Source organism: Pseudophryne corroboree, chromosome 2 (assembly GCF_028390025.1).
Source record: "Pseudophryne corroboree isolate aPseCor3 chromosome 2, aPseCor3.hap2, whole genome shotgun sequence".
NCBI lineage: Eukaryota > Metazoa > Chordata > Amphibia > Anura > Myobatrachidae > Pseudophryne > Pseudophryne corroboree.
The window spans coordinates 35,537,141-35,555,488 of record NC_086445.1 but is presented as its reverse complement, the minus strand read 5'-3'; the positions used below and the strand labels follow the sequence as shown (position 1 = coordinate 35,555,488).

General features: G+C 49.7%; 1 protein-coding gene across 12 annotated transcripts in view; it reads right to left on the bottom strand.

Annotated features, from left to right (window-relative positions):
- LOC134995451 (oocyte zinc finger protein XlCOF7.1-like) overlaps nt 1-18,348 on the bottom strand; it is a 163,533-nt gene that overhangs the window by 80,471 nt on the left and 64,714 nt on the right. For 10 of the 12 annotated variants that reach the window (XR_010198287.1, XM_063951105.1, XM_063951096.1 and 7 more), the window contains one exon: nt 18,197-18,271. Coding sequence is in view for 11 of the 12 variants with exons in the window: in XM_063951105.1 (XP_063807175.1) it covers nt 18,197-18,271 (75 nt within the window). In the remaining variant the exon portion in view is untranslated. Of the gene's footprint in view, nt 1-1,948; nt 1,990-3,963; nt 4,014-18,196; nt 18,272-18,348 lie in introns of those variants that run through there. The other 2 variants (XM_063951108.1, XM_063951106.1) reach the window with 2 other exon arrangements.

Sequence of the window (18,348 nt, the reverse complement as noted above, 5' to 3'; positions counted from 1 at the left end):
AGCAAGATCAGTGGTGTGTGTGGAGGAGCAGATGTCGCACTGAGGAGCTGGGTGGGGTGAAGGTCTCCTCGCTACGTACGGCTTAGGCTCCCCGATGCGTCTAGCTTGCTGAGCAGAGCAACAATGAGATTTCTATTTGTAGAGCAAGATTATAATGAGATCCCAGTGAGGAGCGCACGGCTGTTATCATGAGAAGTGAAGCACTGACAACGTGGCACAGACTCCTCACCTCTCTGGGGATTACAGGTTACTACATTTTCTCGGGTGGTCTTCAGTATGCCGACTGACGGGATCCCGGCGCACAGTATACCGGCGCCGGGATCCCGACAGCCGGCATTCCGACAATTGTTCTCCCTCGTGGGGGTCCACGACCCCCCTGGAGGGAGAATAAAATAGCGCGCCACCGTGCCCGTAGCGTGGCGAGTGCAGCGAGCCCGCAAGGGGCTCATTTGCGCTCGCCACACTGTCTGTAAGCCGGCGGTCGGGCTCCCGGCGCCGGTATGCTGGTCACCGGGAGCCCGTCCGCCGGCATACCATAATGAACCCCATTTTCTCATCTGTGATAACAAGCCACACTTTATAGGTTTATCTATCTTACTATCACACAAATAGCATATGGTTAGCTTTGTCAAATTAACTAACATTTTTAAAACCATGAAACCATTCTCTATATTGTACAGTAGCTTAGTGGTAACCTGTATCCGTGCTTATAGCATGGGTCTTCAACCTGCACCCCTTCAGCTGCTATGGAACCACACATCCCAGCATGCCATAGTTTTGCTATTAAGGCATGCTAAAACGGAGGCAGGGCATGCAGGAATGAGTAGTTCCACAGCAGCTGAATCAGAATCATCTTTATTGCCAAGTATATCAGTACATAATAAACAAGCAATGGTTTCCAATAAGCACAGCTCTCGACAGAAAAAAAGAGAAAAAGAAGAAAAAAAAGAAAACAACGTGATATAAACATAGAGAACGGAACATAATGGATGCTTGAATACATGGTTTGAGTGCGAAATTTAATAGACTAAGCAAGTGTCGAATTGACAGAGATAGTCGCTTGGGGAAAGAAACTGTTCCTGTGCCTAGCAGTTCTCACGAGCCGCAGGCTGTACTGTCTTCCAGATGGCAGCTGCCGGAACAGGTCATGAGCGGAGTGGGAGTGGTTATCGACGATCCTTTCCGCCCGTTTCCTCACCCTAGCCCGGCAGATATCCTCGATTGGCGGGAGATTTGTCCCTGTGATTTTTTCCGCTGCCCTTACTATTCATTGTAGTCTATTCCTATCGTGAGCCGAGGCCGAGCCAAACCACACTATTATTGAGGAGCAGAGAACAGATTGCCGAGTAGAAGAGGATCAGAAGTTCCTCTGGCAGATTGAGATTCCTTAGTTGGCGTAGGAAGTACAGTCCTTGCTGGGCTTTTCCCGCAATGCGCTCTATGTTAGTCTTCCACCTCAGATCCTTGGCGATCGTGGAGCTTAAAAATCTGCGCTGTCTGTAATTGTGAGTGGGGTAGGTGTAGGGGGAAGCTTCCTAAAATCAACGATCATCTCAACCGTTTTCAATGCATTTAGCTGAAGTTTGTTTGTACCGCACCAGGTAGTTAGCCGCTCGACCTCCCTTCTATAAGCGGACTCCTCTCCCTCTGTAATAAGTTCAGTCAGCGTGGTGTCGTCCGTGAATTTAAGGAGTTACACGGAAGTGCAGTCGTTGGTGTAGAGAGAGAAGAGGAAGGGAGAAAGAACACACCCCTGGGGAGCAACCGTGCTAGTTGTCCTGACGCCAGAGATGAATTTCACTGTCCGGACACGCTGCTCCCTATCCGTCAGGAAGTTTACCACGCAGGAGCATAGCATTTTTGGTACTGCCAAGCTGCACATTTTCAACTGCAGCACACCAGGGATGATCGTGTTGAATGCGGAGCTGAAGGGCCACAGGTTGAAGGCCCATACTATACAGGATCACACACGGGTATATACAACACTTCCTAATATCCGCAGATACATGGAGGAAAGAGCAAGATGTTACATAACCAGTGAGAATAAACTATATTTCCATTTCATGTTAGAGGACAATACAGGTTCTCATATCTGAAATGTTTGGGACCAGAAGTATTTTGGATTCCGGATGTTGCTGTATATTGGAATATTTGCATAAGGTCTTGGGGATGGGACCCAACTCTAAACACAAAATACATTTGTTTTGTATACACCTTACCAGTGTTTCCCAAACTTTCTGAAATCCTGACATCCCAGAGTATCAGCCTAATTGTTACGGCACCCCTAGGATAAACGTTTTTTTTATGGATACATTTTAAAAAAATATATATATATTAAATGAAGTATATTGTGGCTACCTGTCACCCTTAGGGTCAGCTACTGTATGTGGCGACGTACAGCTGTGCTTCTGATTCTCCACATGCATAGTGACTGGCAGCCGCAAGCACTGGTTTTGCGTATCACTTTGGCCATAAATAATCTGATTTGGTTCTGGAGCACCAACCCAATGCACCCCTGCAAGAGCCTTGCGGCACCCCAGGGTGCCTAGGCACACAGTTTGGAAACCAGTGCCTTATACACATATCCTGAAGGTGATTTGATACTGGATTAATCATAATTTTTGCAAGAAACAAAGTTTGTGTAGATAGAAACATCAGAAGCCGAGGCGTCACCCATTTTCATATATCGGAGACTCATCCTGTACACAGAAAGCTGTATGTTTAGTCCCTGCGTATATGGATGGGCTATAGCACAATGAGGCAATTATGTTATAGGTTTATACTTTATACACAAGAGTATCCAATCAGATTTGATAGCACAGTCAGTCATATGAAAGCCAATATCGGATAGGCTGCAGTGCATAATCCTTACACCATCAGTAAATAAGTCCCCTTGAAGGCTTAGTAAATACTGTGCTATACATGCAGTGTGACCTGCAGCAACCAGATACTGCCTATGTTCCCCTATACAGAGGAAGAATACCATCAGCTATTAGACCCCGAATCCCTCAATGTGACCCATTCTGACATTACCTAAATAACACTGTCCCGGGTAACTGAGATAGGGGCATCTGGGCAACACAGCAACGCCCAAATCCAGAGCGTGTTGGTAACTGGCAATGCACATGCGCGTGGCCAAACAGCGACGGGATGGTGCGAAAATTTTGAGGGAGGGAGGAGGGCACCGGGACAGTTCCATACACATCCTCCCTTGGCGCTTGCCAGGCCACCCCTGCCTTAGTAATTATGACTGCTAATGCAGAAATGCTTATATACCCTGTCCACGTCCTGCAATGTTGTCTTGTTTTGCTCATACTGTTTCTGTTTATGCACTTTGTAAGGCGCTGCGGACCCCTTGTGGAGCCATATAAATAAAAAGTTAATGATATACAGGTTGAGTATCCCATATCCAAATATTCCGAAATACGGAATATTCCGAAATACGGACTTTTTTGAGTGAGAGTGAGATAGTAAAACCTTTGTTTTTTGATGGCTCAATGTACACAAAATTTGTTTAATACACAACGTTATTAAAAATATTGTATTAAATGACCTTCAGGCTGTGTGTATAAGGTGTATATGAAACATAAATGAATTGTGTGCTTAGATTTAGGTCCCATCACCATGATATCTCATTATGGTATGCAATTATTCCAAAATACAGAAAAATCAGATATCCAAACTACCTCTGGTACCAAGCATTTTGGATAAGGGATACTCAACCTGTATATATAAAATAATAATAATCTTTTAGCTTCTATCAGAGTTTTACCCCTGAACACAAGGCTCTACTGTGGTTTCTGCACTGAATACAATGTTATCTAGAAAGCCGCTACGTGTCGTCTCCCAGTACAACAGAAACACAAATGTTGGTCATGCAGAAGCTACAAAAAGCCAATAGGATAGAGCAACCTGAAGGTGGAAAACCAGATGCACCCCTAACTCCTTTTCCAGGAAAGCATCCACCAAGAGCTGCTGTCACATCCCCTTCTGTACAGGAACAGACCCCAACCCTGTCAGTGAGAGAATGCGGGTGAGGGGGGCCATATACTACTTACACATTAATGAGAGAGAAGAATGACTTATTCCCTCCACCACGATAAAGTCCTCTCCAGCAATGTGATAGTCTCACTCTGTGGCCTAGAGTCCTGCCTGTAATCCCAGACCCTAGAAGTCTATGATGTCTCCCACAAATAACCACACTACACCTCTACCTCCACTGGATAGAACAGTATTATACTGTAACTCTTGTCGCTTGGTTTAATCTTTGCTAAAATGTTTTCTTAGAATTTTGTCCAGTTTTGCACCAAATACAGAAATGATCATTGTAATGTGAAACCTGGAAGTAGCGACAAATCCCCAGGCCTGTAACCATAGTCCTGGCCAAGTGGGGAGGCGGCTGCTCCTGACACCACTTTGACAGAATCCGCTGAGGAGCCGGTGGTGGAGACGGCTGCCTTAGTGCTACATGGCTGGGACCTCTTCCCTGCCATAGTCCTCAACTGAATCTCCAGTTGGCTACACAACTAGAGGTGATAACATGTTCTAATAGTACAGATGCGGTGACTCCAGTATTTGCCCAGTATTCTATTCAACAATCCAGTATTCTCATTGGTAAAACGAGTTTTATGGTAAGAACTCACCTTTGTTAAAACTCTTTCTGCGAGGTACACTGGGCTCCACAAGGAATAGACATAGGGGTGTAGAGTAGGATCTTGATCCGAGGCACCAACAGGCTGAAAAGCTTTGACTGTTCCCAGAATGCACAGCGCCACCTCCTCTACAACCCCGCCTCCCTGCACAGGAGCTCAGTTTTTAGTTAACCAGCCCAATGCAGTAGCAGGAAAAGAGACGACAACGGTTAGTAGCCACATACACCACACTCTCACGACAGGAGAAGTGTCAGCGGCTAATGCCATACCAACCCAAAGAAGCTAAGTGCGTCAGGGTGGGCGCCTTGTGGAGCCCAGTGTACCTCGCAGAAAGAGTTTTAACAAAGGTAAGTTCTTACCATAAAACATGTTTTCTGCTGCGGGGTACACTGGGCTCCACAAGGAATAGACATAGGGGATGTCCTAAAGCAGTTCCTTATGGGAGGGGACGCACTGCAGCGGGCACAAGAACCCGGCGTCCAAAGGAAGCATCCTGGGAAGCGGCAGTATCGAAGGCATAGAACCTTATGAATGTGTTCACTGATGACCACGTAGCCGCCTTGCACAATTGTTCAAAGGTCGCACCACGGCGGGCCGCCCAAGAAGGTCAAACAGACCGAGTAGAATGGGCCGTAATGTGAGCAGGAGCTGACAGACCAGCCCTCACATAACCATGTGCAATCACCACTCTAATCCATCTGGCCAAAGTCTGCTTGTGAGCAGGCCAGCCCCGTTTGTGAAATCCAAACAGCACCAAGAGAGAATCAGATTTCCTAATAGAAGCAGTTCTCTTCACATAGATACGGAGAGCCCGTACCACATCCAAAGACCGCTCTTTGGGAGACAGATCAGGAGAAGCAATTGCCGCAACCACAATCTCCTGGTTAAGGTGGCACGAAGAAACCACCTTAGGTAAATATCCGGGACGAGTCCTAAGAACCACCCGGTCACGGTGAAATATAAGATATGGGGAACTACAGGACAATGCACCCAAATCCGACACTCTTCTAGCTGAGGCAATAGCCAGCAGAAACACCACCTTAAGGGAAAGCCACTTAAGAACAGCTGAACCAAGAGGTTCAAACGGAGACTCTTGTAACGCCTCCAAAACCACCGACAAGTCCCAGGGAGCCACAGGCGGGACATAGGGAGGTTGGATACGTAACACACCCTGAGTAAAGGTATGCACATCAGGTAAGGTCGCAATCTTTCTCTGAAACCACACCGACAAGGCAGATATTTGAACCTTGAGGGAGGCCAGGCGCAGGCCTAAGTCCAGGCCCTGCTGAAGAAAGGCCAACAGCTTGGCTATACTAAACTTGGAAGCGTCATAATCGTGAGATGCGCACCAAACAAAGTAAGAATGCCAGACCCTATAGTAAATCCGAGCCGAAGCCGGTTTCCGAGCCCGCAACATAGTTTGAATGACCGCCTCAGAAAACCCTTTAGCCCTTAAGACGGAAGCTTCAAGAGCCACGCCGTCAAAGACAGCCGGGCTAGGTCCTGGTAGACACAGGGGCCCTGAACGAGGAGGTCTGGGCGTAGTGGAAGTAGAATTGGACGCTCTGACGATAGGCCCTGCAGGTCTGAGAACTAGTGCCGTCTGGGCCACGCTGGAGCTATGAGAAGCAGATTTCCTTTTTCTTGCTTGAACTTCCGAATTACCCTGGGCAGGAGTGACACCGGAGGGAACACGTACGGCAGCCGAAACCTACACGGCACCGCCAGCGTCCAGGAATGCTGCTTGAGGATCCCTTGTCCTTGCTCCGAAGACCGGAACCTTGTGATTGTGTCGAGACGCCATCGGATCCACGTCTGGAAGGCCCCACTTTTCCACTAGTAGTTGAAACACTTCTGGATGGAGGCCCCACTCGCCGGCATGTACGTCCTGACGACTGAGAAAGTCCGCTTCCCAATTCAGGACTCCCGGAATGAATATTGCCGATATGGCCGGTAGATGGCGTTCCGCCCAATGTAGAATCCGTGAGACTTCCTTCATTGCCAAGCGGCTTCGAGTGCCGCCTTGATGATTTATGTAAGCCACTGTGGTGGCGTTGTCCAACTGTACCTGAACAGGACGGTTCAGAATTAAATGCTGGGCCAGGTTCAACGCATTGAAGACCGCCCGCAATTCCAGAATGTTGATGTTGAGGAGAGATTACTCCTTGGTCCACCAACCCTGAAGGGAGTGTTGCTCCAGCACTGCGCCCCAACCTCTTAGACTGGCATCTGTCGTCAACAGGACCCAGTTGGATATCCAGAATGGACGGCCCCTGCACAATTGTCGGCCCTGGAGCCACCATAGCAGCGACAGACGGACCTCCGGAGTGATGAGATCATGTGAGACCTGATCCAGTGAGACAGGCTGTCCCACTTGGCTAGAATCAGCTTCTGGAGGGGGCGAGAATGGAATTGAGCATACTCCACCATGTCGAATGCTGACACCATGAGGCCCAGCACCTGTATCGCCGAATGTATCGACACTTGTGGACGAGAAAGGAAGCAACGAATCCTGTCCTGAAGCTTCAGGACTTTCTCCTGAGACAAGAACAACCTCCAGTTGTGAGTGTCCAATAGCGCTCCCAGGTGCACCATACTCTGAGCAGGGACCAGGGAGGATTTCTTCCAGTTGATGAGCCACTCGTGGGCTTGTAGAAACTGGATAGTCATATCCAGATGACGTAGGAGAAGTTCTGGGGAATTTGCCAGGATTTACAAGTCGTCCAGATACGGCAGTATCCTGACCCCTTGACGGCGGAGTACCACCGTCATTACCGCCATAACTTTGGTGAAGACTCGCGGAGACGTAGTTAAACCAAAAGGTAACACCCGAAACTGGTAATGGAGGTTGCCAATTGCAAACCTCAGGTATTGCTGATGTGACGCGGCTATAGGAATATGCAGGTAAGCATCCTGTATGTCCAGGGAGACCATGTAGTCCCCAGGTTCCAAGGCCAGAACTATAGAGCGAAGGGTTTCCCTACGGAACTTGGAAACCTTCACAAACCTGTTCAATGCCTTGAGGTTGAGAATTGGCCGGGAGGACCCATTCGGTTTCGAGACTAGAAACAGCGGAGAATAGTACCCCCGGCCCCTCTGCGCAAGAGGCACCTGTACTATGACTCCTGTATCCAGGAGGGTCTGTACCACCAAATGTAGAGTGTTTGCCTTTGTCTGGTCCAACGGGACGTCTGTCCGGCAAAATCGATGAGGGGGTCGGTTTTTGAAGGCTATGGCGTACCCTTGAGTGTCGACTTCCCGTACCCAGGCATCTGAAGTGGTCTTCAACCATTCCTGGGTATACCCTAGAAGCCGGCCCCCCACCCTGGGATCCCCCAGGGGGAGGCCCGCCCCGTCATGCGGCAGGCTTATCAGTCTTGGAAGCTGGCCGACGGGCCACCCAAGCTCTTTTGGGCTTTGGCTTACCAGGTTTGGAAGTGCGGGGTTTGGAAGTACGCCTGACCTTTTGCTTTACCTGAAGGACGAAAGGGGCGAAAGGAAGTACCTTTAGCCTTCGAGACAGAAGGAGCGGTACTTGGCAGACAGGCGGTTTTGGCCGTAGCCAAGTCAGCCACAATCTTATTTAAGTCCTCCCCAAACAGAATATCTCCCTTGAAAGGGAGTACCTCCAGGGTTTTTCTAGAGTCCAGATCCACAGACCAGGATCTCAGCCACAAAATCCGGCGAGCCAGGACTGACGTAGTAGAGGCCTTGGCTGCTAGGATACCGGCATCAGAAGCCGCTTCTTTAATATAGCGAGAAGCTGTGACAATATATGACAAGCATTGTCTAGCATGGTCAGAAGAGATTTCAGCTTCTAACTCCAAGGCCCATGCTTCAATAGCCTCTGCAGCCCATGTTGCTGCAATAGTGGGCCTTTGTGCAGCACCCGTGAGGGTGTAAATCGCTTTCAGACAACCTTCCACACGTTTATCCGTAGGCTCTTTTAGAGACGTGACGGTAGTGACAGGTAGAGCTGAGGAAACCACCATCCTAGCCACATGAGAGTCTACTGGAGGAGGCGTTTCCCAATTTTTAGACAGCTCTGGCGCGAGGGGATAGCGAGCCAGCATCTTCTTTTGAGGCACAAACTTCTTACCCGGGTTTTCCCAGGGTTCCTGACGTATATCCACTAGGTGGTCAGAGTGAGGTAAAACTTGTTTAACCACCTTCTGACGCTTGAACCTATCTGGTTTCTTAGGAGCGACGGATGGCTCGGGATCATCCGCAATCTGTAAAATCAACTTAATAGCCTCCAAAAGATCAGGAACATCCACATGTGAACCACTCTCCCCATCAGCAGTATCTGAGTCAGAATCTGTGGTGTCAGTGTAAGTGCCGTCTTCATCAGATGAGGTGTCAGTGACAGCAGTGGATTGTGAGGAGATAAGAGCTCGATTAGAGGACCCCTTGGGCTTAGGCGGGCGAGCGAGGGTCAGTCTTTTTAGTAGTCATGGACTGGTTCAACTTCTTCAACTGAGCAGATAAATTGTCCGCCCACGGCGGATTAGCTGCAGGGACCACATACGGTTGTACCTGCATAGGGTGTCCCATAGGGGGTGTTAATTTATTAACTAGCGTATGCAGAAGTGTGGAAAAAGCAGCCCACGGTGGGTCATTATGGACCTCCGTTGCCACAGTTCCACTGGGGTCAAGGAGCCCCCAGAACCAGAACCCACAGCTGCTATATTCTCCTCACATGGATCTGTGGCTTCAGCAACACCAGCAGTGTGTTCCGCCCCAGAACCGTTACCGTCAGAAGCAGACTTGCAGAATCAGGTAACACAGTACAATTGGTAGCAGCACAATACCTCTTACCCAAACCCCTGCGCAGTGTAGTCAGCACAAGCAGAGATAAAGGAGAGATACGGTGACTAAAATCACAGAGAAAAAATAAGATTTTACTTACCGATAAATCTATTTCTCGTAGTCCGTAGTGGATGCTGGGACTCCGTCAGGACCATGGGGATTAGCGGCTCCGCAGGAGACAGGGCACAAAAATAAAAGCTTTAGGACTAGGTGGTGTGCACTGGCTCCTCCCCCTATGACCCTCCTCCAAGCCTCAGTTAGGATACTGTGCCCGGACGAGCGTACACAATAAGGAAGGATTTTGAATCCCGGGTAAGACTCATACCAGCCACACCAATCACACCGTACAACTTGTGATCTGAACCCAGTTAACAGTATGACAAACGTAGGAGCCTCTGAACAGACGGCTCACAACAATAACAACCCGATTTTTTTTGTAACAATAACTATGTACAAGTATTGCAGACAATCCGCACTTGGGATGGGCGCCCAGCATCCACTACGGACTACGAGAAATAGATTTATCGGTAAGTAAAATCTTATTTTCTCTGACGTCCTAGTGGATGCTGGGACTCCGTCAGGACCATGGGGATTATACCAAAGCTCCCGAACGGGCGGGAGAGTGCGGATGACTCTGCAGCACCGAATGAGAGAACTCCAGGTCCTCTTTAGCCAGGGTATCAAATTTGTAGAATTTTACAAACGTGTTCTCCCCCGACCACGTAGCTGCTCGGCAGAGTTGTAATGCCGAGACCCCTCGGGCAGCCGCCCAAGATGAGCCCACCTTCCTTGTGGAATGGGCCTTGATAGATTTAGGCTGTGGCAGGCCTGCCACAGAATGTGCAAGTTGAATTGTGCTACAAATCCAACGAGCAATCGTCTGCTTAGAAGCAGGAGCACCCAGCTTGTTGGGTGCATACAGTATAAACAGCGAGTCAGATTTTCTGACTCCAGCCGTCCTTGAAATATATATTTTCAATGCCCTGACAACGTCCAGCAACTTGGAATCCTCCAAATCGCTAGTAGCCGCAGGCACCACAATAGGCTGGTTCAGGTGAAACGCTGAAACCACCTTAGGCAGAAACTGAGGACGCGTCCGCAGTTCTGCCCTGTCCGAATGGAAAATCAGATATGGGCTTTTATACGATAAAGCCGCCAATTCTGACACTCTCCTGGCTGAAGCCAGGGCCAGTAGCATGGTTACTTTCCATGTAAGATATTTCAAATCCACCGATTTGAGTGGCTCAAACCAATGGGATTTGAGAAAATCCAAAACTACATTAAGATCCCACGGAGCCACTGGGGGCACAACCGGGGGCTGTATATGTAGTACTCCTTTTACAAAAGTCTGGACTTCAGGAACTGAAGCCAATTCTTTCTGGAAGAAAATCGACAGGGCCGAAATTTGAACCTTAATGGACCCTAATTTGAGGCCCATAGACAATCCTGTTTGCAGGAAATGTAGGAATCGACCCAGTTGAAATTCCTCCGTCGGGGCCTTCCTGGCCTCACACCACTCAACATATTTTCTCCAAATGCGGTGATAATGTTGTGCAGTCACCTCCTTCCTGGTTTTTACCAGGGTAGGGATGACCTCTTCCGGAATGCCTTTTTCCCTTAGAATTCGGCGTTCAACCACCATGCCGTCAAACGCAGCCGCGGTAAGTCTTGGAATAGACACGGTCCCTGCTGAAGCAGGTCCCGTCTTAGAGGTAGAGGCCACGGATCTTCCGTGAGCATCTCCTGAAGTTCCGGGTACCAAGTTCTTCTTGGCCAATCCGGAGCCACGAGTATCGTTCTTACTCCCCTTTGCCGTATAATTCTCAGTACTTTTGGTATGAGAGGCAGAGGAGGAAACACATACACTGACTGGAACACCCACGGTGTTACCAGAGCGTCCACAGCTATTGCCTGAGGGTCTCTTGACCTGGCGCAATACCTGTCCAGTTTTTTGTTGAGGCGGGACGCCATCATATCCACCTTTGGTTTTTCCCAACGGTTCACAATCATGTGGAAGACTTCTGGATGAAGTCCCCACTCTCCCGGGTGTAGATCGTGTCTGCTGAGGAAGTCCGCTTCCCAGTTGTCCACTCCCGGAATGAACACTGCTGACAGTGCTATCACATGATCTTCCGCCCAGCGAAGAATCCTTGCAGCTTCTGCCATTGCCCTCCTGCTTCTTGTGCCGCCCTGTCTGTTTACGTGGGCGACTGCCGTGATGTTGTCCGACTGGATCAACACCGGCTGACCCTGAAGCAGGGGTTTTGCCAGGCTTAGAGCATTGTAAATCGCTCTTAGCTCCAGTATATTTATGTGAAGAGACATCTCCAGGCTTGACCACACTCCCTGGAAGTTTCTTCCCTGTGTGACCGCTCCCCAGCCTCTCAGACTGGCATCCGTGGTCACCAGGACCCAGTCCTGTATGCCGAATCTGCGGCCCTCTAACAGATGAGCACTCTGCAACCACCACAGAAGAGACACCCTTGTCCGTGGAGACAAAGTTATCCGCTGATGCATCTGCAGATGCGATCCGGACCATTTGTCCAGCAGATCCCACTGAAAAGTTCGTGCGTGGAATCTGCCGAATGGAATCGCTTCGTAAGAAGCCACCATTTTTCCCAGGACTCTTGTGCATTGATGCACAGACACTTTTCCTGGTTTTAGGAGGTTCCTGACAAGTTCGGATAACTCCCTGGCTTTCTCCTCCGGAAGAAACACCTTTTTCTGAACCGTGTCCAGAATCATTCCCAGGAACAGCAGACGTGTCGTCGGGGTCAATTAAGATTTTGGAAAATTCAGAATCCACCCGTGCTGTTGCAGCACTACTTGGGTTAGTGCTACTACGTCCCCCAGCTGTTCTCTGGACCTTGCCCTTATCAGGAGATCGTCCAAGTAAGGGATAATTAATACGCCTTTTCTTCGCAGAAGAAACATCATTTCGGCCATTACCTTGGTAAAGACCCGAGGTGCCGTGGACAATCCAAACGGCAGCGTCTGAAACTGATAATGACAGTTTTGCACCACGAACCTGAGGTACCCTTGATGTGAAGGGCAAATTGGGACATGCAGGTAAGCATCCTTGATGTCCAGGGACACCATAAAGTCCCCTTCTTCCAGATTCGCTATCACTGCTCTGAGTGACTCCATCTTGAACTTGAATCTTTGTATGTACAGGTTCAAAGATTTCAGATTTAGAATAGGTCTTACCGAGCCGTCCGGCTTCGGTACCACAAATAGTGTGGAATAATACCCCTTTTCCTGTTGTAGGAGGGGTACCTTGACTATCACCTGCTGAGAATACAGCTTGTGAATGGCTTCCAATACCGTCGCCCTGTCTGAGGGAGACGTTGGCAGAGCAGACTTTAGGAACTGGCGAGGGGGAGACTTCTCGAATTCCAACCTGTAACCCTGAGATACTACCTGCAGGATCCAGGGGTCCACCTGTGAGTGAGCCCACTGTGCGCTGAAATTCTTGAGTCGACCCCCCACCGCCCCTGAGTCCGCTTGTAAAGCCCCAACGTCATGCTGAGGGCTTTGCAGAAGCCGGGGAGGGCTTCTGCTCCTGGGAGGGAGCTGCTTGGTGCACTCTCTTACCCTTTCCTTTGCCTCGGGGCAGATATGACTGTCCTTTTGCCCGCTTGTTCTTATAGGAACGAAAGGACTGCGGCTGAAAAGACGGTGTCTTTTTCTGTTGGGAGGGGACCTGAGGTAAAAAGGTGGATTTCCCGGCTGTTGCCGTGGCCACCAATCCGATAGACCGACCCCAAATAATTCCTCCCCTTTATACGGCAATACTTCCATATGCCGTTTGGAATCCGCATCACCTGACCACTGTCGCGTCCATAAACTTCTTCTGGCAGATATGGACATCGCACTTACTCTCGATGCCAGAGTGCAAATATCCCTCTGAGCATCTCGCATATAAAGAAAAGCATCCTTTAATTGCTCTATAGTCAATAAAATACTGTCCCTATCCAGGGTATCAATATTTTCAGTCAGGGAATCCGACCAAACCACCCCAGCACTGCACATCCATGCAGAGGCGATGGCTGGTCGCAGTATAACACCAGTATGAGTGTATATACTTTTCAGGGTAGTTTCCAGCCTCCTATCAGCTGGATCCTTGAGGGCGGCCGTTTCAGGAGACGGTAACGCCACTTGTTTTGATAAGCGTGTGAGTGCCTTATCCACCCTAGGGGGTGTTTCCCAGCGCGCCCTAACCTCTGGCGGGAAAGGATATAATGCCAATAACTTCTTTGAAATTAGCAGTTTTCTATCGGAGTTAACCCACGCTTCATCACACACTTCATTCAATTCCTCTGATTCAGGAAAAACTACAGGTAGTTTTTTCAGACCCCACATAATACCCCTTTTTGTGGTACTTGCAGTATCAGAGATATGCAAAGCCTCCTTCATTGCCGTGATCATATAACGTGTGGCCCTACTGGAAAATACGTTTGTTTCTTCACCGTCGACACTAGATTCGGTGTCCGTGTCTGGGTCTGTGTCGACCGACTGAGGTAAAGGGCGTTTTACAGCCCCTGACGGTGTCTGAGACGCCTGGACAGGTACTAACTGGTTTGCCGGCCGTCTCATGTCGTCAACTGATTTTTGTAACGTGCTGACATTATCACGTAAATCCATAAACAAAGCCATCCATTCCGGTGTCGACTCCCTAGGGGGTGACATCACCATTACCGGCAATTGCTCCGCCTCCACACCAACATCGTCCTCATACATGTCGACACACACGTACCGACACACAGCAGACACACAGGGAATGCTCTTATCGAAGACAGGACCCCACTAGCCCTTTGGGGAGACAGAGGGAGAGTTTGCCAGCACACACCCAAGCGCTATAAATATATATAGGAACAACCCTACAGAAGTGTTGTTTCCTTTATAGCAGCTTAATATATCAATATCGCCAAAAAAGTGCCCCCCCTCTGTTTTTTTACCCTGTTTCTGTAGTGCAGTGCAGGGGAGAGTCCTGGGAGCCTTCCTCGCAGCGGAGCTGTGCAGGAAAATGGCGCTGTGTGCTGAGGAGATAGGCCCCGCCCCCTATTTCGGCGGGCTCTTCTCCCGGTGTTTGTGAGACCTGGCAGGGGTTAAATACATCCATATAGCCCCAGGGGCTATATGTGATGTATTTTTAGCCAGAACAAGGTATTATCATTGCTGCCCAGGGCGCCCCCCCCCCCCAGCGCCCTGCACCCTCAGTGACCGCTGGTGTGAAGTGTGCTGACAACAATGGCGCACAGCTGCAGTGCTGTGCGCTACCTCATGAAGACTGAAAAGTCTTCTGCCGCCGGTTTCTGGACCTCTTCACTTTTCGGCATCTGCAAGGGGGTCGGCGGCGCGGCTCCGGGACCGGACTCCATGGCTGGGCCTGTGTTCGATCCCTCTGGAGCTAATGGTGTCCAGTAGCCTAAGAAGCCAATCCATCCTGCACGCAGGTGAGTTCACTTCTTCTCCCCTAAGTCCCTCGTTGCAGTGAGCCTGTTGCCAGCAGGACTCACTGAAAATAAAAATAAGATTTTACTTACCGATAAATCTATTTCTCGTAGTCCGTAGTGGATGCTGGGCGCCCATCCCAAGTGCGGATTGTCTGCAATACTTGTACATAGTTATTGTTACAAAAATCGGGTTATTATTGTTGTGAGCCATCTTTTCAGAGGCTCCGCTGTTATCATGCTGTTAACTGGGTTCAGATCACAGGTTGTACAGTGTGATTGGTGTGGCTGGTATGAGTCTTACCCGGGATTCAAAATCCTTCCTTATTGTGTACGCTCGTCCGGGCACGGTATCCTAACTGAGGCTTGGAGGAGGGTCATAGGGGGAGGAGCCAGTGCACACCACCTAGTCCTAAAGCTTTTATTTTTGTGCCCTGTCTCCTGCGGAGCCGCTAATCCCCATGGTCTTGACGGAGTCCCAGCATCCACTAGGACGTCAGAGAAATACGTATTAGAGTATATCTTGTGAATATCCTATATTATTATAAGACCTGACGCACCAAGCCCCCTCAGGTTATAGAATATAGGGATAGCAAGTTGAGTGAGAGACACGAAATGGAAACCACTCAGCATGCTAATGCACACACATATAGTCACAGTTATACAATGCAGAGGTTATTACCAACAATAATACTGCACTGGACCAGCTGATATATAGCTATGTAGTCAATAGATGCAACACTGCACAGTAAGAACTGGATGTATATCACAGGGTAATTGTACTAGAAAACCCTGACTAAATGCACTCTTTCTTAACTAACACTGTCTAATAGGCAGGTAGAATACTTAAGTGTCATGTAAAGTCACAGCGCTGACAACCAGGCGGCTTTACACAGGAGGATTTGCCCAAGCAGTCCCAGGAACAGTGTAGCTGAGAGAAATGGCACCCAGACACTGACAGGGAGTGAGGAAAAGACAGATATGCAGCTCCAGGGCGGGAACATTTGCGGGAAATGGCGCCCTGGGGCTGGGGGAGGGGCTCCAGGTCTAAGCCTTATCCCCCTGCTGGCAAAACCACCAGGTACTGTGGGCTACTATTAAAATGGCTCTAAGAGAACACCTGACCTGCACCCATGCCCTGGTGATCTAGTGGGATCGCCTGTACCGCCTCCCACTGACCGCGCCCGATCAAGTACGGGTCCCGCAAGCGGGACCCTCTCACCACCTCCCGAATCGCGGCCATGCGATCCCGGAGAGCCCCCGTTGTGTGTGCCTGACCATGGAAGAAAACCGGAGCCTCCTGCTGTAGTTACCCGGCAACCAGGGCTCGGGAGTGTACAGCGCCGCTGGGGAGAGATGGAGCTGCAGCAGTGAATGTCAAAAGACATATACACACCGCTGCTGCCCTTGAAGTCTTCACTTTTCTTCTAAAAATCTCTTCTTAGGGCTGCCTGGAGCAGCCCCTCTGTTATGTGCCTGCTATCTGCGGGCACCAACTACAAAACTGAGCTCCTGTGCTGGGAGGCGGGGTTATAGAGGAGGCGGCGCTATGCATTCTGGGAACAGTCAAAGCTTTTCAGCCTGTTGGTGCCTCGGATCAAGATCCTACTCTACACCCCTATGTCTATTCCTTGTGGAGCCCAGTGTACCCCGCAGCAGAAATGAAGATTTTATTTATTTTAATTGGGTAGTTTTGTCTGGGAGGGCGGCTTCCCAGGGGGCATGAATTTAATGATAGCCAAGTGTTGCACCAGTTGGCAAAGTGTATGATGTGTGATCTTGGACTATGCATTCTGAGAAACAAAGGAACGTAAATCTGCCTGTGCACACCCGCGTTGTATCCATCAGCACTTATGGCTGTGGAGGTGGAAACTGTGCGGGTAGGGACGTTCTCAGATCAGCACACAAATGCAGCCCATGTAGGCAAGCAAGCTAGTACAGTATACACACATTGGGAGGGTTATGTTCTGCAGCTGTTACAGGGCAGGTGCAAATACAGGTGGGTGATGAAGACCTGACATAAATTAGGCGCATATACTCCCCTTCCCTTCCTCTCTGTTAGGCTTGTTCAAGCCCTTGCCAATACTTTACAGGAAAGACGCTCACAGGTCCGCACTATCACAGTGAGAGCCCAGGGCCATGTAACACCACTGCTGTCACATAGGGAGGGTGACCTACCTACAGTACCGGATGATACTGCTGGAACCCTTAATGCTGCTCACCATCACAGCCAATAGGAGCACAGACACCACCAACCTGCGGTAAGAGTGCAGATTACTACATGTCCTAATGGACCCCCACCCTGCTCTCCGTCCCCGATGAGGGGCTGGTGGGGAGTTCCTGTCCATAGGGGAGCATGACAATGGGGGTCATCCCGAGTTGATCGCTAGCTGCTGTTGTTCGCAGCGCAGCGATTAGGTCAAAAAACGGCAATTCTGCGCATGCGTACGGGGCGTAGTGCGCACGCGCGTCGTACTTTCACAAAAGCCGACGTAGTTTCACACAAGGTCTAGAGACGCTTATCAGTCGCACTGCTCGCCGCAGAGCGATTGACAAGAAGTGGGTGTTTTTGGGTGTAAACGAACTGTTTTCAGGGAGTGTGCGGAAAAACTCAGGCGTGCCAGATAAAAACGCAGGCGTGGCGGGGGAAACGGAGGCGTGGTTGGCCGAACGCAGGGCGTGTTTGTGACGTCAAAACAAGAACTAAACAGACTGAAGTGATCGCTAGCTAGGAGTAAGTATCGAGCTACTCTGAAACTGCACAATCTTTTTTTGTAGCAGCGCTGCGATCCTTTCGTTCGCACTTCTGCTAAGCTAAGATACACTCCCTGAGGGCGGCGGTCTAGCGTTTGCAATGCTGCTAAAAGCAGCTAGCGAGTGAACAACTCGGAATGAGGGCCAATACCTCTATGTGGGCGACGTCCTAGGGATGACCTGGAGAACCCATCTGTATGTAGCTGTCAGCTGAGTGATGCCGTGTAGCAGTGTGAGAGCCTCTGCTGTAAGGTCACCTATAGCCATTTGTGTATCTGTCCTTGCTCCTCACATACTGCCCCCTACAGCCGGAATCACGGCCTCTCATCATTATATGTGACCAGAGGAGCAGCCCGATCCCTCTCATACCCGACGGTCACACATCTATTCTCCCCAACATATTACAGAACAGGGAGCTGCTATAGGAGCGGCTCACACCCAGAACAGCCGCCGTGCACAGTCTATGATCTCCCGTTCTGTCCGGCAATGTGATAGATGTCACATTATAGAAGAGCGAACATCACTGACCTGCACTGGACTCTGGGAGGAATTCCTGCAGCCCCCGATGATCACCAGCATCCAGCTCTACACCGGCCTCAGTTCCTGTGTATGACAATAAGCAGACAGTGTTACACACAGACACACATAGGCAGAGACAGAAGGGGCAGTGTCTGTGTGTA